Genomic DNA, 25,005 nt, shown 5'->3' on the forward strand with positions numbered 1-25,005 from the left:
TCCTGGCTGTGTATGTGAGAGGAGAGAAAGAGGAAAAAAAGAGGCTGATTTATCCCATGAATAAAGCATGAGTTGTAAGTAAGGACACAAGTGGATCCTCCTTATTTGTGACTGCGAAGTCAGCAGGTGGGTTCAGAATGTTGACTGGTTTACAAAAAGTCACCAACAGGTGCCACAGCTGCTACTCGTTCACACACTATTGTGTGAATATGCACTGTATACTGAAAAAGTAAAATAGGTACTGGCACAGATACATAAACAGGGAACGCAAAAAGTGTCGGACATGAAGTACGGACTTGCAGGGCACAGATTAAAGTGCAAACTATGCTCATGAGCATGCATGCAAGTTATGGCTAATTCAAGTACGAGGAATAACTTTCCAGCTCTGCAAATCACAGACTGTCCATGCAAAATGCTAAATTTAGAAGAATTGTCTAATACAGAAAATGCAACAAGAGAACTGTGATCAGTAGGTTTGCCTCCCATATGTCTGATTATGACCTGCTCTGCTTCATAAAGAATTAAAGAATCTGACAAAGGAAAAGTGGATAAAGATAAAGCTAACCAGAGCTGAGCACCAGCCACAAGCTTCAGTACGAGCAGTGAAAAGATCAAAAGATTTAATTATGGAGACAAGCTGAAAAGAGAAAAGGATGAATGACCTGTTATCTGGGAAAACTCGGGCAACTCTTTTTATTTAAATATCTGTATCTTTTTCTAGTTGCAGAACACTTTATGTTTTAGTTGTTTAGGAGTAAGAACATCCAGTAACCTCCAGCAGTTTTGTTTAATAATTAATTTTGTAATGAAAATAAAAAGAAGACTGGAATTTTTTTTGTTTTTTTCCTCTACATGCTGTCAATTATAGTACTTAGAAAGGAAATTACAATCAGGAAAACTCAGTAATGTGTATTGAAAATGAAAAAGTAAGTTTTATTTTACTGACACATTTTATTTGTCTAACCAGAGTAAACTATCCTCTGATCACTGCAACATACATAACACAAGGCCTATAATTCACCCTTTAGCTCAAACACTTTGAATGCTTTGCTACAAAGAAGAAAAAACCCTTCCTGCCTATCACACCTGTCACTGACTGCTGACTATTTCAGGTCCTAAAGTGCCTGGAAAATGTAAAGTTTATTTAATCCTTGCTACAAAAAACGTGTTCTTATTTATACAATATTTCTATGTCTATTTAAATTTAAGGTCTGCAAGCGTCATACCTCATCGCCCTTTCTACACATAGAGAGGAGAAGCTGAATAGTGCAGTTTATATCAAGAGCTGCAAATACTGCTGCTACTCTGACTGTCACTTCTAACAAGTCTTTAATCGTGTTTCACTGATCAATACATTTTGTCCCGCTCGTCACATTTCACTAAGGCAGGCTATAAGTCATAATGACTGTGAATAGCAAGCTTACACTCACTCTATTATAGAGAGCTGTCAGTGTGAATCATATTCTCTGACTAAATGCACACCGCCGAAGACATGCACACAGAAAGGTTTCTCATATTCTTAATGCCACCGTGATGCCTACCATCATAGGTTCCACTCTCTAGCAGAAGTCCACTCTCCTCCAGGATCCTAAAGTCTCCAACACTGATGAAATTGTAGTCCACGCCTGGCACCTCCCCCTCTCGAGGAAGCCGTGTTGTGCCTGCAAAGAAAAACACACAAGCATACAAGTCAACACAAGTATAGATAAAGCAGTAATGTAGAATATGTTTCAGTTGAGACAGAAACTGAGATTAAGATATTTTCTCGGCTAACAGGTTCTGAACTGAATTGACCAGTCAAAATAAAAACAACTCTCTACTCTCTGTTCTTGATTTCAAAGATACAAAAGATGCAGTTTTTGTGCGTTTTTTTCTTTTTATCTGTACAGGACTGCAGTACATATTTGATAAGAGCAGATATCTCTTTTTGGAATGAAAATCCAAAGAGACCTTGGTACCATCTTGTGAAAGATGGATAATTGATGAAGGCCTGTAGAGCACTGAGGGCTTAATTCATTTAATCCTCCGTGAGTAACTGCAGCCTCTGCTAACAAGTTCTTATTGGAAGCTTCTTGGCACATATACTGGCTACAGCTGAAATGCAGAAATCAGTAGAGCAAATTAGAGATGTGAATTATGATGGAAGCAATGGGATTTGTAGCCCCCTGGTGTGGGTTAAGTTCACTCAGTGCCACAGAGGGCAACGCGAATGCAAATGACACAAGGCAATTCTGAGTGCATATTTTGCCCCTGTGGGGAAGCCACAGTCTACTTCAGTACTGATGGGAATTTTTTTCTTCGAGGATGATTATCTGCAAGGCAAAAAAATGGACACCAAATGATTACATTAGCATGGGGATTATGTAAACTGTATTCCATGAATAAGTAAGTGGGAATGTGCTACAATTGCACTCAAGGCTAATTAGGTGGTGTGTCACCAAACTTGTAAACTCCACTGAAATAACCACAAGAGTTGAAGGTAGGACAGCAGTAATTGGTAGCATGAGAGGCAAAACAAAGCAGACACACAGCCACCAGTCATCAATCCTGCATTTCATGGACATTTCTCTCACCTAAATGAATGTCAGTCATGCTTCTGGAGCAGATACTTCCTAGTTAATCCTTTCTAGGGTCATGGGAAGGGCAGAGGGTTGAGGATAAGAGGGAGATGAAGAAACAACCCTGCAGATTACCAGTCTGTAGGGGGCTTGCATAAAACAGTCCTTTATATTCAGAAAATCATTCAATCTGAAATTTTAAATAAGCCCGATTTCAGTGTAAGAGGAAACCAGAGCAAATCGAGTAGCCCTGCAGCAGAAAAGGGAGATGAGGGAAACACAGAAACGATACTACACAGACCTACAACACAGAAAAAAGTTTAGTAAGTGAATATGCTCTCACAATGCCAAGCAAGAGCACTTCTACCACTTCTGAATTCAGCAACAGCAACGCACAGTATCAGCAAGAAAGTAACATAAGTATTTTGAATTAAATACAAATATACCCTAAGTGTGCCGTTGATCTGTTCAGCAACAGTATACATGTGTTGCATTAAAATAAACTGCATTTAGGCATTACAACAACTATAGTGGAATGTTACTGAAATATACTGCAGCATCTCCAGAGTATTTTTTTGGCACTTGTAGAGTCTGTGCTAATTAGAAGTGAAAAGGGTCTGTAGATCGTGGTGGCCAAATAGCCTATTAAGTAACTTTATGTTGCCATTTCCTTTTGTTTTTCCACTCATATTTTCTCCCTAATTGGACTGTGACAGCTTCACTGCACAGTGCAGGAGCAAAATCACAGTTTGGGGAGAAAAAAACCAAAACACAGACGCTTGCTTCTACAGTCTGCCGTGATACCACAGTTTGTGTTACCAAAAGCAGTTGACACTGCATTGTGTGTGTGAATGCCAACCTCTGCTGCTTCTCATTACCAACTTGTCTGCCTGCGGCGCTGGCTTTGGTCCCTCGAAAATGTCCCCTGTAGCCCAATTACTTGAGTCACAGTTGTACCTGCCAAGAATCTCCCTAAGCCATCATCCTGGATGCCACACCAATATATACCATAAACCTGCTATTGTGAATCAGTTGTGCCAATATAATAAGGGCTCGCTCATGTTTTGAGGGTGCAGATGAATGAAAGTGGCAAATCCAAACAGAACTTTGCAGCATCTTGCCATATTTTTCTTTTGAACACAAGGGTTGGAGACTGCTAAACTAACGGCAGGAAGCCCCCCCCCCCCTCCAAAAAAGATACTATAATGAAAAAGGTTAAGTGGATATACTGCAGTTAATTGCCCAGCAATACACAGCAGGAATGTATTTGGATCATGGCACATAGCAGAGGGGAGAGTCTCCTCTATTCAAATTCGGGCTGTACCGAGTGACATTTTCTCAGGCTCTGGAGCTTCAGTGGGAATCAACAGCAAGTAATAAAAGATTCAGGACATGTGTCTCCTGGTTTAATTAAAGGCAACAATTGTACAACTGTAATCTGACAAAATCACTAGACACACAAGAAAAAGGCAACAGTAGTGCCGTGACTTCTAAAGTCAAAATGACACCAGTTTTTGGGGTTACATAAAGTTTAAAAAGTACAAAAAAAATGGCATCATGGTCTCTGAAGCACCCTTCAGTTTTTACTTGATTATTTTTCCTTGTTGTCTTGTTTTTTGTTAGCTCCTGTTTTATTTTAGTTGTGGATCTCTGGTATTTCTTTTTTGTTTTTCCCTCATTTGCTGTAGCCTGCCCTGCCCTCATTAATTTCACTGTGATTGTTTTCACCTGCATCCAGTCAGCCCTGTGTGCGTATGCAGTTTAATCTGTTCCCCTGTAAATTTGTCTATTTACCTTCAGTTTGACCTTCTTGTACTCACATATTTCAAAAGCTTTTCTGGGTTCTAGTTTTGTTTTTATCAGCCCTGTGGAGTCATTAAAGCTCACCTTTTGTTAGTTAGACCTATTTATTCATTTCAATTTTGTAACCTGAGGTCAAGAAAATGTTTCAACACCATCTGCTGCATGTGCTTTGGATGGTGCTAGAGGTATTGTAAACAATAGTAAGGGAGCTGCTTGTCTGGTCAAACTATATAAATAAAGCTTATAATTAGGGCTGAATCAGATGACCCAGAACCTTCACTTTCTTATGCTGCAATAGGCCTAGGTTCCTGGTGGCTTCCCATGATACACTGACTGTTTCTTCCTTATTCAGGTTTGTGTTTATACACCACTTTACTTTTAATCATTAGGTTCTGTCTCTCTTCCACAGTATGTCTCTTGCTCTGCCTCCCTCCCCACCCCACCAGCAGATGGCCGCCCCTCATTGAGCCTGGTTCTGCTGGAAGTTTCTTCCTCTTAAAAGGGAGTTTTTCCTTTCCACTGTTGCCGAGTGCTTTCATACAGTGGATCGTCTTGTTTGATTGTTGGGGTTTTCTCTGTATTATTGTAGGGTTTTTACCATACAATATGAAGTGCATTGAAGGGTTTTGTTGTGCATACAAATGGTGCAAAATGCAGCTGCTCACATTTGAACAAGTACTTGGAAATTTGAGCACATTACCCCTATATTGAGATCTCTTCATTGACTACCATGTCAGGTTTGAGCAGATTTTAAGGTCCTGCTGCTCACCTACAAGGCTTTAAATGGACTGGCACCTTCATACCTCTCCGACCTTTTACACCTTTATGTTCCATCTCGTGCTCTACGATCTCAGGACTCTGGCCTTCTAAAGGTTCCTAGAGCCAGAAAAAAAGACAATTGGAGAGCGTGCTTTTTCTTTTCGTGCCCCATTTTTGTGGAACCTCCTCCTTCAAGATATTAGGCAGGCATGCTCTGTGGAGGTTTTTAAAACTAAGTTGAAGACACATTTGTTTACCCTATCCTACATGTCTTAATTCTTTACCTTCTTTTTAAAAAAAAAAATTCTTACTGTTTTTAACTTGTATTGTGTTTTCTACTTGTATCGCTATGTATCGCTTTTATTTATTTATCTTTTTAGTTTCAAATAGCTGTACAGGACTTTGTTTAAAAGCGCTTTATAAATAAAGTTATTATTATTATCGAAGGGTTTTGTTGTGATTTAAATAAATAAAATTTAAAAAAATTTAAATCACACCAAGCATCTCTGAAATCTCTGAAAAAGTAAATTCAGAGATGTGCCCTGGGTAGGGACTAGGGAGATCTATGTCATGTGCTTTTGGCACAGCATTGCTTGTTCAAAAGGTTCCTAGATCTGCAGCTACATGTCTTTTTGAAAAAATAAAAAGCTACTTAGTATTGTGACAAAGTCACTGAGTAGGCAAAGATGAGGTGACCTGAAGAGTGATGATCCCTGCCTGGAGTAAGAGACAGATGAGACAGGTAAGTCCGGTGCCCAAGCTTAGATGGTTTACATTTACACTAAATTCTGACCCCCAAAAATAAAAACCAAATATCTGAAGCTTTTATCTTTAAAACTGCTGGTTGATTACAAACCTGACAATGACAACAAGTCACATGCATACACTCCATTTATAATACAAACTAAACTTCACTTCACTGGCATTGTTAGGCAGATTTGTCCTTGGTACAAAGCCAGTTTCCTGTCACTATGACGGACAAGCTGCTGGCTTTAGCGTTGCATTTAACATTCAGGATGGTGTCAACGCTCTCATAAAACTCTTATTAGAAATTGAATGACCATTTCCTAAAATGTCAAACTATTCTTTTTATTTTATGGTTATGAGTAGTGGTTCAGAGCTGTGCGCCTGTCTATCTTGGTTAGAAAAAAAACCTGTCACCTTAGTCTTCCAAGGTCTAACTGCTGAGACCTATTTTCTGAACCGTCTGGACTCGAGGTTGCCACAATGGGAACTTCAGAGGTAGTCAGTCAGAAGTGGCAGGCCATAAATTTAACATGTTGAGTTCGTGCACAGTTTTATGATGGTACTTCAAACAAGGGTGGCTTAGGGCTTTGATGTTGAAATTGAAAGAAAGAAAGAACAGGGAAAGCAAAAGGGATCATCACAAATCCAAACTCTGTTGGTATTTCTGCAGAAAAAATCGCCTTTGAGAAAATATACTTTGGCAAACTCTGTCACTTAGCTATCTGCTGATGTCTTTTTGTAAAACAGACTACCCTATATTGCCATATAAAAAGTAAATGCATAACAGCTCCTTTATCTACCTTCTACCAGTATTGATTTAATGGGAAATTGTGAAAATCAGTTGATGAGGAGAACAGGGAGGCAGAGCACAAGGAATGAGCTGTCGCCACATTTAGCATGCAGAGAGCGAGGTCAGAATGCTTTTCTCATTTCTCTAATTTGTGGCTCCGTGTCTTGTCTATCCTCCATCCTTCTGCCTGTGACCCGGTAATCAATCTCAGTATGCCACGTTGAAGGATGTCTCATTTCTTTAAATGCACTTGTAGAAGAGAGGAAAGAGGAGGTTTGTCAGAGGAGATGTAATTGACGATGGGCAGGTGTGTCCTTTGTCGAAGTGTTTTTTTTTACCTCCAGTGTATAAAAGAGATATGACTCACAGCTTGAATATATAAAAAAAAAAAACATGAGAGATGGACTGTTTAAATAACTGTTTTGTCAGTTATTTAAGATCAAGCTTTCTACCCTTCACCGTTTGTGCGTGACTAAAAAAGGTACGTATGTTGCGTAAAACATACACTGAACAAAAATATAAACGCAACACTTTTGTTTTTGCTCCCATTCCCCATGGGATGGACGTAGAGACGTAGAGACCTAAAATTCATTCCAGATACACAATATATCCCAAACAGTGGTCACAAATCAGTCCAAATGTGTGGTAGTGGGCACATCTGCTATATTGAGATAATCCATCCCACCTCACAGGTGTGCCACATCAGGATGCTGATCTGACATCAAGAGTAGTGCATAGGTGTACCTCAGACTGCCCACAACAAAAGGCCAACCGGACTTGTCTCAACTCCTCTCTCCTCATAACCTTTCCTTGCCTCCTCTACTCACATCTCTGGTGGGAGGACCTAAGACACAAGGAGAGGAAGCAAGGAAGATGAGCAATCTGGGAAATGAGAAAATGGAGGGATAGTCCAGCAGCATTTGTACATGACACGTTGATCCATCCCTGCATTCCTGTCTGTGCATGTACCTGCACTAGTGCAGTGTGTGTGTGTGTGTGTGTGTGTGTGTGTGTGTGTGAGTGTGTGAGAGAGAGAGAGAGAGAGAGAGAGAGAGAGAGAGAGAGAGAGACGGAGAGTTTGTTTGGCATAAAGCTCTTTCTCCCCATCTCTGATCTTGGTGGGGAGTCAAGGGACCACTTGTGACCCTGAGCATTCTGTCCTCTTAGAAAACCCTCCTCTTTTTGTTCTCTTCAGAGCACTTGAGAGCCTCCTCCAGCGTTTTTGTGACAGTCCAAATGAGATGGAGCCCGTCCCAAGACCCTGTCAAGGAGGCTCGGGGATTTACCACACACAAACAGCAGAGACTGTGCTCGCGTGTTGTCTCTGTTCCCCCCCTTTTCCTCCATTACAGACCACTCTTCATCGCCTGTCCTCTTCTTTCTGTCTCTTAAAAAATTTGTTTTGTGTTTCATAACTGGCCTAAAAGTAATGCTTGCATTATGAACCTAAAATCTAAAGCTCAGTAGAATTGACCTTATGGTGTTAGTAGGCTGCACAAACAGAATGGCACAGATCAGCTGTAGTTGTGTTAGCGTAGTGCAGTGTGGTGGTAGTTAACTAAAGTGGACCACTGGCATGGTGACACAAACCAACCGCTAATCCGCCTGCTGTCAGCATGATTGTCACACATGGCTCTCAAATGTGCTTGTTTATCATCAGCTCGTCATGTTCAACACATTCAGCGAATTGTTATGTGTCCTCATTTATAATGCCATAGTGTTACTTATAGGGTAGGAGTACTCACTGCACAACTTTTCACTTTTCTGTGCCAAATATATGACCAGCTGAATCCATGCTGAAGAGTTGCAGGGTGAAATTGCAAGAGCAAAATAACTGCAAAACACAGCAGGGGAGCAGAAGATAGACTATTGCTAAAAAAAAAAGCCATTCACACTACTCAACAAAGCAGCTTGTGTTGCTGTTGCACTGCACTATTGTCTGGTATGGTTGATACCAGTGTGGTCACTCTGTATACAGTGAGTAAATACTGAATTGGTGCTGTAAAACCAACCAGTTATTCAATATTGTAATGCTATTCTGGATACATGGAGGATAATATGTGCTACAGTATGCTACTGTAACTGATTCTGGAACAGGTAAAATGTTTTTATGCACCTGACATTGGAATGCCAACACTAGGTTATATACACTGGAGCATTTCAAGGTTATAAACTGCAAAAACGGATCTTTTTTTGTTTGTTTTAAATTATTAGTTGTGGTTCAAATGTTTTTGCTTTTATACATTCAAACCACAATCTAAATAAAGCTGAAAGGAGAGCCAAGGGTAATTGAAACAGAAAAAGAGTAAAAGTGAAACAGAGAGGGTGAAGGATGGGAGACCGAGAGCGAGGGAGTGAATGATGGAGGTGCCGTCACTGTGCAAGTCCCGGACTCTTGCTCATTAAGACAGTAATTCAAGCAGGGGATTAGAGAGTCAGACTCATGCACCGAACCCACTGGCTGCGGATGATGAATGGTGGTCAAAGCCTGTAATATCTCACTGACCGCCGCCGCGGTACATGAAAATATACAACGTCGTGTTTGAACAGGTAGTTAATACTGGGGGTGTGTGGATGGGTGACAGAAAAGAGTCCAAGCATGTTATGTTGTGTGTGTGTGTGTGTGTGTGTGTGTGTGTGTGTGTGTGTGTGTGTGTGTGTGTGTGTGTGCAGAGAAGAGCAGGTGAGAGTGACAGGTAGCAGTGCTGGGGGGGAAATTACTGGAATGAGTTTTGTAAAGCTCTTTAATAAACTTCTGTCCATCGAGTGTAACTGACCCAAGATTCTACCAGTGCAGCCAGGTTTTGAGAAGAAAAATTCACAAAGTTCACAAAATGACTGACAGGTATATGAGAGGAATAAACACAAAGAAAAACATAGAAAGACTCAGAAACTGAGTGAGGCGAGGGATGGAAGAAGGATCGTCCTTAAGTAAAATATATATTAAAGGTAAGCAGCTTACTCTCTGAAAATTTTCACACTTGCGCTGCATGACCCCTCTGAACAAAGCAGAGCAACTTCCAGGCCTGAGGGGCGCGAGTGCTGAGATGCTGCGTGTTTGTGACAGGGCTGTGCCTAAGAGTCTGTCATCGCCTCAGCAGAAGTCCCTCTGCACGTGACTTAAACCTTGACTACACTCAATTACGGCATTTCTCTGAGCAGAGTCAGTGTTCAGCATGACGTGGTAAATATTTAGGCCAATATATCTGTGCAAACATTACGTCAGACTTACAGACACCGTGTCAGAGTCACGTCTCCCGTCGATGCAGTTTCACTTCAGCACATCATCTGGTGCCTTAAAATTCTGTGCAGTTTCTCCTTGTGCGTCATTCGACATCAGTGTTTCACCGTTTTACAATAAATTTAATACAAATTTAATACAAATTTTCTAAATGGAAATCTGTTTTTAAATTACAGTAGCAATGCAGACAGATACAGCACAAAAAAAATCCTTTTAAGAAAAGAAATAAAATTGCATTTCTAATTTTAGAGGCGTTCCCTTCATTGTGGCAAACAGCCTGCATTTATGCAACCCACACAACCCTTAATCGGGATATTAATTTGCACCTTTGCTGTGCTAACAGCCTCATCTCTAATTTTGGTAATTTCCATGCTTTCATTTAACAAAAACGGCGAACATTCAAGCTTATAAAACCTTTTGAATTATCTAAAAAAAGGTTAGAAAATGCAGAGGCGTCAGGCTGCAAATGTGTTCTTCTTTTTCTTAGCTCCTGGAAAGTGACATTTTACCAATGAAAGGTTTCTGTCTGCACGGTAAAAGTGAATTTTACTCGACTAACCCAGTCCAAATCCTGAAGACATTATGAAACATTTCCACTGTTTGGAATTACAGGGATTGTATGTTTTTGGAATATATTAATTTGTAATGAAATGACTAATATTGCTTATAAATATTTTTCCGTTTTTCCACTCAAAATTACTATTACCCAAAAACCCATTCACTGTCCACAGTACCAACCTTTTTATTTACCACTCAATTACTGATTACAGCAAGAATAATAGCTGGTGACGGCCCCGCTGAGTAGAATGTCAGCAAGGAAAAGCAGAGAAGGGGAGGGAAAAAGCAGGAATATTTATGGAAAGAATACGACTTTGATCATTATGATGATACGGCACAGAAGTAAATAAGTTACACGAGGGTTACAGAGATGTCCTTGGCCGGGTTGCTATGGTGACACTGAAATGTGTGTTTTGTAGTGTGTGTGACAGAGAGCTGTGAGTGACTGACAGTGCAGGAGCAGACAGGGTACATATGTGTTTGAGCGCGGTGTGCGTATTCAGGCTTGCGTAATAAAATCAGAACAGGCCTGCTGCTTTTCAGTGCAATATGTTTCCAGCTGTCAGATGCATACAGAACGGCCTCATTGTTCCCATAGGGTGCTTCAGACAAAAGTGCACATGTGCTGAAAATAGGGTAGACTGTACATTCAAACCATGTATAGTGAATGCCATCAATGGTGTACTTACAGGGGATGGTGCGTAGGTAGAGGTTGTCCCGTATAATCTGTTGGAGCTTGTGGTCCAGCGAGCCCTTCTGAAACTGCAGACTGAGGTAGTGGCGCAGGTCCGTGTTCAATACTTTTCCTGCATCAACAGAAGCAGAGGCAAGGAAGGTCAATAAAAACATGTTGGTAGTCTCTCAGAAGAGTTTATGCCTAAAAGGAAATCCATCCAAGTGGCATGTACCCTCACAAAGTAATCAATACAACAAAATGAGATTAAACTGTTTTTCTTGACAAAACTGTAACCCTTTCATGCCTCAACGTAATATTTACGTTTGTTTCTCAGGGAATAAACTGTGTTCTGTGTAATTATTTGATGCAAACTGTGCTAACAAAGAGAAACATGAAATGGAGACGACTTAATAAAGACATGGGTTTTATTTTTAGAACATCATACAAGTTAAAATCAAGGTATAAGAAAAACACTGTCATGAAAGCATGAAGAGCTTAACAGACAACATGGTTTGACCAATTTACCCAAGAGATGTCTTTTCAGGTGTCAATAATTAAGGAATTAAGCCCATGCAACTCCCTGAACACTCCTGCAGTGATATTGCAAGGCACGGAAAATGGCCAGCTGCAGTCTGCCAGTAGTACTTTAAGTGTAATCATTTGAATTCAGTTAGGTGTATTTTGATTCATTCTATATAGACAGTATACAGACAGTATAAAGGGACACGCTAACGAATGAATGGTAGCTTACATTAATCAATGAAAGGGCAGTACAGAGGTTAGCAAGCAGTTTCCTACTTAAGAGTTTTTTAAATTTTGATACTCTGGGTTAATTGTAAGACCCTCCCTGAATGAATGAGGTTAAATTAATGAAACAAAATGTAAAGATCATTTGGTAAACTCAAAATTCACAAGGGGCAAGGGAAAACAAAGTCAGAAACTGACAGAATATATTCTTATGTGGAGAGTATGTGAGATCACCTGTCCTTTCAAGCTGAGAGCTTAAATCCTTGTTGATTTGCCTTCTAAGTCCAGGTCGATTACACAATTGAAAATGTAACTGAGGGGGAGAACAAAGGTTAAACTGATTATTAAACTTTGATCTCTTCTGTGAAATTCACTGTAATCATTTAGGATGATTGGGGATTTGGAGTACAAAAGAGACTATAGAGGGATTTCTGGCCTAGAAACACTTAAAAAATTGATTGCAAAGCTGCAGTAGATTACATCTCTGACTGTTTGTTGCATTCTGAGTAATCGGAACAAACTGGACCGAGCTGAATCCATTCATCCGAGGCAACAAATCGGAAATCCAAACCGCTAAGAGACAGTTGATAACAACTGTGCCTGTTGCTCGGTGGTCTTTACAGTTTCAATAACCTCGCACAAGACTCATAAACTTTTTTACCAAAGACACGCAATGCCACAACCTCCAAGAAGCAAGACACCAGAGATTTTCATAAGAAAATCTGAAAAGATTTCGCCTTTGCTCTCAACTCCCAGAAGCCTTTGAAAAAACAAAGAAAGTTCATGCAAAGTTTGAGGCAGAGGAAGACTTCTGAGTCGTCATACACAAGCAGGGAAAAAAAACTTTTTCTTTGAAAGAACATGATGAGGAGTTTGGAAAACAGGAAGAGATCTTCGTTGCCTGCAAGCCCTCATCCTCCTCATCTCTTGACAGAGAGAGTAGGCTTTGAAACAGCGTGACTACGGAGAAGTAATCATTTTCCCCCCATTTCACTTCTATTCTCTCTTCGTGTCTTTCCCCTCTTTGTGGTGCACACAGCCCAAACTCTGCTCAGCATGACACTGTTCTGCATTGCTATGAATACCAATCATAAGGACTAAAGATGAGATCTCGCTACTGTAGATGCAGTATATGTACTAATAGAGAGGGGAGAGGCACTAGACTAAGGAGGGGTGATAGAATAATGATGAGCTTTGGGTATATTTCCATAAGCTTACTCAACCCTCAAATCCTCTTTTCCTCATCAGCTCGTGACAGAAGCCAACACAGGCCATTATTGTGACAGCGCAGGTTTCCGATTATTTTGTGTTCTAAACTTACTCTCATTCCAGGTTTTGGAGGCTACTGACTCAAATCAAAATGCCCCTCATGTCCAGAGGCCTTGCTGCCATCTGACAGAGTTTTAGGAGCTGTCATCCCGCCGGGCTTGGCTTTTCAGAATAAAGGTTGCATGTTCTCCGTCTGCCTCTCCAAAGAGGGCTGCATTACAGCTGGTCTAGCAGACAGACAGATTGAAACTGGTGAACCAAGGCCCAATCTGGAAACTTCATCTCAAAACTGTCCCAGAATATCCTTTTCAGCTTGCACACATGGGAATTAATAGGGAAGTGAGGCTTTTTCAGCAAACTACATGTGCTCCATATGCTCACTGACAGCTCATAACTTAGTATACAGATAAAGAAATTCAGCAAATTTAAATTCAAATCACTAAAACTGCTTCTTCTTAAAACTGGAGCATTGCCACTTTTTGGCAGTTAAACCTGCAACAGCTAGACTATTACTGAAATGTCAGTTTGGTTTTCAGAGAAGGGAACTTACAGGAGTATCAGATTAACTCAAATTATTCACAGCTAAGATAAGCCTAAAGTGATAAAAGCAGTTAAATGTATGGCTGAAAGATGCTTTCTGCTTTCTTTGATGACTGGATGGCTTGCATAGCAAAAAAGTGCAGATTTCAGACAATTCATAACCATCAGAAATGTTCAAGAATCTACAACCTTTAATATTTGATTATGATTTTTAACTAAATCATGCAAATGCCTTGGTTAGGATGCTATAATTCATATTTTTTCCTATGACTGGGTTTTTTCCTTTCATTTCCTCCCTGATGTAGCGTCCTTTTAAATTTTCTTCCAGGAGTATGAGGACTGTTTTCATTGTCTTCAAGATTCATTGTTCAAGTTGTGGGAATGTCTGAGGGTCCATTCAGACTTTGCATGTAACACTGGACTTCACAGATCAGCTCCACTAGACTAATTGTGTCATCATTCCTTATTCTCAAAACCTCCCCGCGCTCAAGACTTTCACATCAAATATTAGTCTGCATATTGAACCCTTAATTGTAGGTTAACTGTGCATTTGGGATGATGAAACTCACTCTTTGATGATGAAGAAAGTCTTCTCACAACTGTCAACTTCTCACTGTAATGCTTCATCATGCCTCAACAATCAAAGGAGAACAATCCTCAACAAACACATATACAGATGCAGTGAAGATACTAGGTGTGAATGTGCCATAATGTAAGACAGTTGAGTAGCCACTGGATAAATAAAAGGGCAAAAATGCATGCACTCCCAGGCACACATACCCGCTGCTCTGATCTGTTTACTTCAGTACGAGTACAGTGCTACAGTGCGGCCTTTGTGGTTTCCTGGGTCCTGTCAGACACTGTTAGCGAGTCTGTCACATCAGAGAAGTTCCTCATTGCACCTCCCCATAGATAACATTGCTATTGTAGCAGGCCTCATTTTTCTGTGACAGGGCTTCAATGGGCTTTATTGTACCCCATCAGCCATCCACTCAGTTGGAGGTTATTTCTCTACAGTGAGCCAAAAAGATGAGCAAACTGTACAGTAGCTGTCTACAAAAGAAAATAATAAGGGGAAAAAATTGATCTAATTTCTGTCGAATTTCTTTTATTTAAAATGATTGTTTCCTCAATTTTGACAGTCCCCCCCTCCATTGCATTGTTCACTGCGCTGCAGTCAAACTGATGGTAGGAAATCGGACCTAATTTATTTCTTGTCAGTTATATTGTGACATGTGTTCGCAGGCTTCTGCCCATTTTGGATGAGAGTAGTCTAATCAAATGGACATATCCCTTAAATATTAAGCTGTTGCTTCACATCCCACTCTTCTCACGAATCCTTTCATCTGCTACCTTGTCATTTTTTCATGAAGTAATGGCAGGGGATGTGTCAGAAAAGAGCAAGGTCACCCACGGGAATCCTTCAGCTGCGTGTTGCATCAGCAGTACTGTTTTCTCTCCGAAACTCAAAGAAAATATCTGCACTCGCTCTGCAGAAACAGAAGCGGTGCCTGGCACCCCTAGTGAAGCGACAGACTGTTAACATCCTCACATAGACCAACACCTCACTCAGAAGCCACAGAATTAGATTAACACTCGAAGCTCAAGACATAACTCTTTCTCACACACACGTCATGCATCTGTTTGAGGAGATTTGTTCAGCGAATTGCAAATTCCAGTCTGCATATTATACAAAAATGCAGACTGTGAAAATTATTATGTAAGCCTGACAAAACGTCATGTCACTTTTAAACTGAAGTACTGAGACAAGCAATTAAGAAAGAGAAAAAATCATTAGTTACATTAGTGATATTCATTTCATTCCAGTGTGATGTAATCTGATGGTGTTCCAACTCTCTAAGTATGCTTCATGTACTTCTAAAGCAGCTAACCATTTGTTATTAAAAACTGTACTCTATATTACATATTATCTGTAGGTTACTGTAAGTTCAAATCACTTTTTAAATTTATTAATAAGATATGCACATTTTGACCAATGATTTGATTATGATGTAATCGCTGAATTGCAAGCTTTAGGTTTTCTGATGAAACAAGACAGAATAACCACAGCCTGCTGTTGGAAAAATACACTTTTTTCCTTCCTGGGGGAATAAATGAGAAGATGTCTCTATCTTTAAGATTAAGATGAAGCTTCTACCAGCAGATAGTTAGCTAGGGCAATGGTTAAATGGTCACCTCAAACCTTATTAAAACATAATATATTTTTCATTTAATCCATACAAATAACAACTTGTACAAGTTTTTTAAGGATACAAGTGGCCCCGCAGCAGTTATTACCTCCCCTTTACCATAGAGACGTGACAGGCTATCAATCATCTCATTAAAATATTGACAAATACATAAATAAATGCCTGGCATGTTTTAAAATGCATGATATTGTGTTTCTCTTTAAGCACAGTGAAAGTTGAGCAAATGCCTGGAGTCAGTTGTGACATTTCATTCTGAGGCCTTCTCCCTTAGGGAGAAGTCCACTGGGAGGTCATTATCTCTGTTGTCTGTCACTTAATTAACTGACATCTGAATAAGGAATATGTCGTCAGGTCTTGAGCTGTTCTTTGACACCTCTCTCTATACACTGATGGAAACACAAGGCATGAATTCCCCCAAGACATATATATGCTATGCGAATGCAAAAAAATACCTCAACCCATGAATTGGATAACTGAAGATGACCACCAGAAAAAATGAGCAAACAGTCCACGTAAAATGGTTAAAATAGATGAGAAAGTGGCAAAAAGTGAATAAACGGTTAAACCACCTAAAAAATTTAGGTATCAATTAAAATTATTGGCTGAAAGCATGATAGACTAATATTAGAAATACTGTAGTAGTACAGGAAAAGAAAGTACAGTAAATCTATCAGCAACCTTAGCAAACAGCATACACACTAAACATAACATATGGGTTAATTGGTCATTAAGAATACTAAAACAGAAAGAAATGGAAATTGTACTGCACATGAAAAACTAAAAGTAGTCAAGAATACATTTTAACAAAATTGTTTTAAGTAAACATGCTTTTGGTACTTCAAATGAAACAGGTTGGGAACATCTCCTATAGTGTAAATTTATTCACTGGTTAGTTTAGCAATACACCTGGAGACAGGAAAAAATAGCTTGACTCTGTTAACAGATTTTATCATAACAGTGACCAGTTACTATGTCAGGCAACCAGAAGAGGCTCCAGGTATCGCTCATCGCAGCTAAGAAGTAGTTTAGCAGGTAAAACCTAGTATGAAGGGGTTTACAGGGTTAATCAACATCTAAAACATTAATTAGTCGCATGCCCTGACCCAACAGTGAATAGTGTCAGCTGCCACTCCATCCCACCCACCCGCTTCCACATCACCTGCTGGTTTTTGCCAGTGTTTGCTTAAAACACAAAATGCTTATAATCCAACCACTGGTTTGTTATTGAAGTACAAAATTTTATGTTATAATGAAGAGAAAGCCAGAACTACAAAGACACAGCTCAGCGTTTCACTTCTCCCACTATAATAATTGTACATATTGTATGTAATCGAAAGGTGACAGATAAAAATGAAATAATACTGAGTTGTGTGGATCTATTACTGTGTAGGGGGCATTTTACTGACATGGTTCGAATCCCCTACAGTCTGGGAAGAAAGGGTTACTGATAAAGCAATCAAGTTTTTTTTCAGAGTGATCTCCTTTATCCTTTGATGAAACATTCCCATCAAATAATGATGATGATGATCTCTTACAGGAAAACAACATTCTCATGATGTGTATGACAATTATGTGAATGAAATGCTATGGCATTGCAGTTACCACATCTGATACCAGCTGAATAACTGGGAGATTCGGACTAAACATGTTTGTATACAGTGTTCTGCACCACTATCATCAAAGCACCAAAGAGAGAAGATCTTTGGATAGCATGGTGTTTGATCCCTCCAGTCTCCAAACTCAATTAAACAAACACCCCTGCATGGGTTCTTCCAATATTGAAACCTGTCTCATGTTGTGTATTTGTCTTGCTCCAGTTAAAAGGAAATAAATAATGGAAAAATTTATATGCAGGTTTAAAGACAGTAAATATATGCACTTTACTAAGTGCACATAGAAAATTCAGTATTAAAATGTATGCATAAAGAGCCCGAAAATCCATGCAATATGTAAATGCACCACATATAAAATATGATAAAGACATACTTTGTGCTATTTGGACTCTTCCCTACATTCTGAGATTTAATCTTAGGTGCTTCTTACACTCTTCACTTTTAATTCACTCTCTCTAATGCTCTCCTGCACCCATAGTTCAGGGAAGCTTGATCTTTCTAGTCCCTTTAGCCTTCCCTACCCATTCATCATGTGATGTATGACAAGTCACCGACATCCTCTGACATCAAGCTTGCCTCTATCTCCTGTGGCACTTGGTCAAAGAGAGTTTGCTACAGCATCAACACCTGCAAGACCTCTGGTTTGGCTCCCCTCATAGTTCTCATAAATTTCCTGGACTGACAGAGCGCCACCCCCTTCCCCTAACCTTGCAGCTTCTTGTGGCCATTTTAGGGGACAAAACTGCCCGAGGGAACTTCTGAGGGGCAAGTTTAGCAAAGAGCCTCGCCTCAATTTTTCAGACAGTTGTCCGTGGGACTAGGATCTCGCTGACTCCGTCGAGAGAAGCGGTGTGCCATAAACCCGGCTTATGATCTCACACCTCACACAGAACCGTCAGATGAATTATCTTCACTTATATAACTGGCATGTGGAGTGTTACTACGGCTGGAGGATTCTGTAATAGAGGGACATGATGGGCCACTCTGTAGCCATGTTTTTCAGTCTGTCTGCTTGGCTGGCTGGCTACAGAGCTATGCAAAGTTAAACAGGCAGTGGTCTCACATGCCCAAACCACTCTCCGCACACTTCATTTCACCTCATTTTCACAGTGTGCCCACACCGGGACAGAAGTCTGACATAAGCAGCTTAGAGGGATGAACTAAAAGAGGAGTGGAGAGAGGGCATGGGGAGGCAACAAGAAAAAAATGGAAAAACAAAAAAATTTAGCAGGCGATTAGATTTGTATATTTGACGATGTCAGGACTTCATTTAAAAGAAACTATTTAAAGGCAGTGCTTAATTTTTTCAGACTTTATTTTTGTGACAGAGACAAGCACATACTCATATGGAGGCAGTGTGTAGACGGTGTGTGCACTTTTAAGTAGACTGCAAATAAAATCAACAAAGCCGATATATTAGCTGATATATTATGAATATTTTGAAATCCAAATACATGATTTATTATATGAGGTAATGAGAAGTTAAGCACTCTCAATATCAAAAAGGCAAAAGTTAAAAGTGAAGCTCACATCCCATATGTAACATAAACCTGGGCTGCGGCCCCTCGACAATAAAGACTACAAATATTCCCTTGTATGATCATAGCATGACACATTTCCAACCCACTAATCTTCCAACTACACAGAGAGACATCTGCCTCTGCATTAAAGTTAACTAACCATATGCTTTCCTCTCCTCTGCCCTCCTGCCCCTCCCCTCTCTTGTCCATCACCACACAGGAGATGGAGGAATGACCTTCCTCCTGTAAAGTAAAGGCAAGATCAGACCAACTCAGCAGAAGTGCAGTGGTGGGAGTGAGCTGGGGTGTGCGAATTAACAGCAGCATCAACAGCAGCAGTGCTGTGATAATGTGAGGCGGGAGATGTCCTGGTCCCAGAGAGACGGGGGGCAGGGCGGGTGGGAAGTGAAGATAATGAAAAGTGGAAGAAAGAGCATGAAGAAGTGTTGAGAGGAAAGAAGACTTTTAGCCTGCAGGGGCTGAGAGACACACTGTTGCTCTAGTTTACCTATTTTGTTTCCAAAAGCTTCCACCTTTAATTGTAGTTCTCTCTTTTTGCTGTCTCACAGTCCCTCACAGTCTGACTTCTCTTTATCTCATGGCTGTACTTTTAATGAGAAGTCTGTGGACCAAGCCTCTGTTCTATCATTAATGTGGTCTGTGCAGAATGAAGCAGCTGAAGATGTAGACACAGAAATACACAAAAAACACATCTCCTGTAGATCCTCGCTTGGCATCAGAGTCTAGCGTCATGCTCAAGCAACATGTCTTCAATAACAGCGTATTTATTCATTCAACTAAAATCTGCACCACACTGAAAGCAGAACGTCCGTGACGTTGTTCATCCAGCTAATGATCATCATAATTCATTTGCAACCTTGAACTTTAGCATAATTTGGATGAAGGGCTATTTGGTGATCATAACTGGAAGTTTTATAAACATCTGACTAATAATCTCAAAGGAGCAGCAATTCTTGTGAAATGCAGATAACAGATATTCGGATCTTTGGCGATCAATCCAGCGGTGTAGACAGTTCACTTAAAACCACAGATGTTAACCTCATGGAGGGAAATTAGTGACATCACTAATGCCATGAAGATTTAACCTTGCGGCATCGTGGATGTCTGCACATCATTTCACAAAACTCTACCAGCTGTTGAGATATTTATGTTACTTTTATTGCTATAAATGCAAGCGGCACTGCCAGAATTTTCTTTATAAACTGAATCAACTCTTTTTTAATTAATAGCAGCCTTGAGAGCAAGAAAATATTTGTCATATTTTGGATTTGACTGATAAATTTGGATCTATAAGCCTCACCAGCTTTATTTTCTCCTGGCAAAAAATCTGCCCATGTTGTATTTAATATGGTGTTTTGATTTCTGAATAAATCTTGCCAGACTCAGTCTTGACAGCCTTGTTAGCATACCAGCACGGTCAATTTTTTATTGTTCCCAGTGGATCCGATTCTTTCAGCGATGTCTTTTTCTCCCTGCGGTAATGTACATCCTCTGAGCCGCTCAGTTTGAAAAGCCAATGGTGTGGCTGATGTGCATTTCTTATTCACTGCCTCTCTTCACTTTACCTGTTTCACATGCAAAACTACATCTGGCATAAATGGATGCAAACACTGTTTCTGCAAGAGAGAAACGAGTTTTCAAGTTATATCTAAAAAAAACTAAAAAAACAAGTGTGACTCAAGTGGGCTGTGTTGTTCTCTGCTTGTGGGACGGTCTGTCTAATCCCAAGCTTGTTGTCAAATCATGTCTCCATAAAAGTGAAGTCATGTTTTTTTTTCTTTTTTTGTGGTGCAAGAGCCAAGCCAGGCATGTTCAATTATTGAAACCCAGGGAAAACTGTAAGAAAGGGAATGTATTAGCAACTGAAATTAGGTGGAAGCCGAATAACATGCTCAGGCAGTCAGAAACATAAAATAAAAGCCTGGGTTCTCATTCTGCATCACCTCAGACCTAATGGCACAGTGTGTTTTCCTCTTTGTCGTGTCAAACCAAGGCACCATAAACAGAAGCAGCTCATAAAGTGCATTGAGAAGGACTCTAGCAGCCACTGTAAGTGCAAACCTGTAACCCTAAGTACTGTTTAGTCAACACGGCATAAAAAATCTGTGCATTATTGCATCTACTGAGCTCATGAGGAATTCTTTTTGATGTTTAATGAGTCTACAGTGAGCAAAAAGATCTGAGTCATCCTTAACCCAAGATGGCTGTCGAGTGCCATAGTCTGCAGCTTTGCCATTAATCCTGCCAGCCACTGGGGAATGGCGAGAGAAATATGGGCTATCACAGTCATCTTCCTCAGTGGTAACTAACAGATAGTCAAACTACAAAGTGCTCATTAATGTGGGTCATAGCAAAGCGAGGGCAGGAAACCGGGAAATCTCTGGCTCACTGTTTCTCTCTCTCTCTGTGAGGAATTTAAGTGACTGACAGATTGACAGAGGAGGATAATATTATTAATTCAACCACATGCACACCCAGAAAAAAGATAAGCTTGAAATAGAACCGTAGTTGTTGCTGTGGTGATGAGATGTGCTAGCTTAGCTGTTTTCAGACAGCAGCCACATCACCAGATTTGGCAGAGAACGAAAACGAAAGAGAGCAAGATTGTGCAAGTGTCACCACAGAGACAGTTAGAATTTGTGTGACACTCAGCACTATTATCCAGTTCATTACAGTGCGTTGTCATTAAGAGCAACTTCCCAACGTCTGGACCAAAGGACTAGTCAATCTAGATGCGTCTGTCATCATATACAGACTGAACAAAAGGTGCAGCTCACCATCTAATTCTGCTCTCCGGGCAATAACTCTTCTTCCACTTTCTGTTTTATCATTATGACTTCTTGTGGATGGCAAAGATCGTCTTTTCCGTGCTGCCTGAAATGCTAGTCCATCGCCTCCAATACCATGCATTTTACTGTTGAGTGAGCAAAGAGCATCCTGGGGGCACTGGGGCATCTTATGAAAGTGCATTGTGTTGAGAGAGCACAAAGCACAAGTATATTTCACCTTAGACACACATGCACACACCCTCATCCAAGTACAGCATCACGTTCCTAAGATGATCACAACACTTATATATGGCAGCTACATCTGTCTGCCTCTGCTTCTCATGTAAATTTCTAGCCAGTTTATTGCACAGTTGTGCAAAGCGGTTAGACTAGCGGTGTAGCCTTGTTGCTACACCGAGGATGAGGACACGCAACACAAAAAACTATGTTAAGCTTTTCTGAGGCCAATGGTTAGTTTTTAAACAGAGTTTGAATGGAGGAAATATAAATGTCACTATTAGAAACACATCTTTGACCTGTTGGCAATTTATTTAAAGAGTGATCCTTTTTATGAGACAGTTTTGTTATTTCCAGCCATGAGACTCATTATATCAGCCCTTTAGAGGTAATAGGGCTGAAGCATTTTCTTTTTATTACCAGTAAAGCAGCAGAACATTTTTGTGATTATTATTTATTTCTTTTATCAGAAAATGCACACTAATTTCAAGGCAAGGCAACTATCAAAGCTGAAAGATTTAAATTGGAATTTATAATTACATAATGTGCAATTAAAAATATTTAGAGCTGTTTTCCTTAAATGGCTTTTAAATGATCTAATTAGTCAAAAGAGATTCAGATCATCTTTCTTTTGATCAACTGCAGTTGTCCCTGGGAAACACTAGAGGACTGAAGCAGCTCTCTCCCACTGCAAAAACATGCTATTTGCAATGCACAGTAAACACCATGGCTTTCTATATGGAAATGATTGTGATGTGCTCATTACAACTTGTGTAATTAAATATAACTATGTTGTGTAAACTTATGCGAGCTAAAGCCAAACTGAGTTTGAGATTATATATAGAGGAGGAGGAGGGAAAAACAACTTCATCAACATCTGCACGTTTAATGTTCTGCAGCTGTGTGCATTCAGCAAGTGCAGCATACAGTGCGGCTGTAGGAGCACTCAGGTGAGAAGTTCATGATGAGATATCCAGAGGATAATGATAGCAATTCCAATAACTCGCTTCGCTCACTGCACACCCACTCGCTCACTGTGCAGAATCTTAATCCTGGGCTGTAATCCTGCTGACTGAGAGGACCCAGAGAGCCATTTATAACAATGCGAGCAATAAAGAAGATGGCACAAAATACATCCCCACCGTGTTTATGACAGACACTCAGATTACATCGGCTCTGAATCTGAAAATAACTAAAGTGCAGCACAGCTATATCCCAGGCTTGTTGCCTTATGCTATAAGCTGTCATTATATCTCGGCAACTATGTCTGCTTGTTGAGTATTTACTATAGTAAACACTTTGCAGTAGTGCAAGTATGATTCCACTACCAGAATTTCTCACAAATTATGATAAGGCTGCAGTCTGCACCATGATCTGAGTCAGAAGGGTGAATAATGTGTTGGCTTCATACCAAAATAATAATAATAATATAATAATAATACAGAGACAGAGAAGAGAAATGACAGAGGTTTAATCAGAGGTGAAAGCAGCCTGCGCTGATTAGGCTGTGGAGGTGTGGTTGTGGATCTGCAGACGGGGATTAACCGCTAACCCCATCATGAGCTTATATTGCTATAACTACAGTTTCAGTTGGGGAGTCTGCTTGAAAACAGTTGGAAACACAATTTGCTGAGCTCCTAATTGGCAAAAGGCTGAGAGAGTTTGAGGGATTGCAGGATTTTGGTACTAAAGGGTAAAGAATCCATTGGTGGCTCTCTTTTTTTTGGTTTCTGCCAAGCAAAAAAGCAACCACATGGCTTAGACTGCCAGACAGAAATTATGCTGCATATGGTAGACTATGTATGCATTTCTACAGAGAATACATAAAGATTTTTTAATACAACCTTTTGTCCAATTTAAACAAGTTTGCAAAAGTTAAATATTGTATAATGACAACAATACAAGAAATAATTAAAAAATATATCAAAATCTGAAGTTTTCAGTGTTTGAAAAGTATAAAGTGATTTGATCCAGCTCTACCTTTACCTAACTTTGTGTAAGCATAACCTAACTTGGGCATAAGAGACACCAATCTCCTGTGTTCATAAAATATACATATGAATAACAAGTTCAAATGAAACAATACAACACTGAGTATTCCCATAAAGTGCTTTATTAGGGGTTTTGGGTCGCAGTATGTCAACAGAACAGTTTAAATCTACTCTGGCATTTAGTTTATAAGCCTCTGGAACTATTCCTTCAGAAGCTATATGGTGTTTTTAGCGGTAATGACTAATTGCAGCCCCTGTGCCATATGGATAGGGGCATTACCGCTTCAATCGGGATAAAATGATTTCATAGGACAAAGGCAATGACTCTTACAATTTTGTACTAAATCCTCTGAGGGGGCCTGAGGGAAAACGTCCCTTTACATGTGACATTTTGAGACAGCATATTTCATTCAACCAGCCCAAAAATATTCTAGTCATATTAGTGTTCATTTTGTATAGGTGTGAAAACAGGTGCATCAATTTAGATCTAACTATGACAATATGATAATCAGCTGACTCCAGTGAAATTGTAAATAACCACATGGAAGAGAAGAGAAGAGAAGAGAAGAGAAGAGAAGAGAAGAGAAGAGAAGAGAAGAGAAGAGGGCTGTTTTCACGTCTCCACTACAGGTTCTGGGGCTGACTCTCAATTTATGTGACACAGGGAAAACTTGGGAATATAGGAGAGTGCTCCATAGGGAAGGAGGACAGACAGGTTAGAGTGGTCGGAGAAGAAGAATTTGCAGCAGAGGCCGAGGAATTTCTGTCAGTTGCGTGTTGACACTTGCAAGGCGTGAAGTCGATGGAGACAAACATTGAGGGTAGGCTTTGACATGTTTTTGGCTTCAGGAAAAATTTGCTCTCAGACACACATGATGTCTGGAGAGATGGGCGCATGAGTCAGCAGAGCCTGAAGTTCGATGGTAGAGGAGGTAACACGTGAGAACAGCAAGAGAG

At 40.0% G+C, this 25,005-nt stretch overlaps 1 protein-coding gene across 3 annotated transcripts in view; it reads right to left on the reverse strand.

The window, feature by feature from the left end:
• magi3b (membrane associated guanylate kinase, WW and PDZ domain containing 3b) overlaps positions 1 to 25,005 on the reverse strand; it is a 122,613-nt gene that overhangs the window by 28,865 nt on the left and 68,743 nt on the right. For all 3 annotated transcript variants that reach the window (XM_012918157.3, XM_012918156.3, XM_012918158.2), the window contains exons 2-3: positions 11,146 to 11,262; positions 1,542 to 1,661 (exon numbers count right to left, since the gene is read on the reverse strand). In XM_012918157.3, the coding sequence (XP_012773611.2) occupies positions 1,542 to 1,661; positions 11,146 to 11,262 (237 nt within the window). The remainder of the gene's footprint in view (positions 1 to 1,541; positions 1,662 to 11,145; positions 11,263 to 25,005) is intronic.

Source organism: Maylandia zebra, linkage group LG5, assembly GCF_041146795.1.
Source record: "Maylandia zebra isolate NMK-2024a linkage group LG5, Mzebra_GT3a, whole genome shotgun sequence".
Classification (NCBI taxonomy): domain Eukaryota; kingdom Metazoa; phylum Chordata; class Actinopteri; order Cichliformes; family Cichlidae; genus Maylandia; species Maylandia zebra.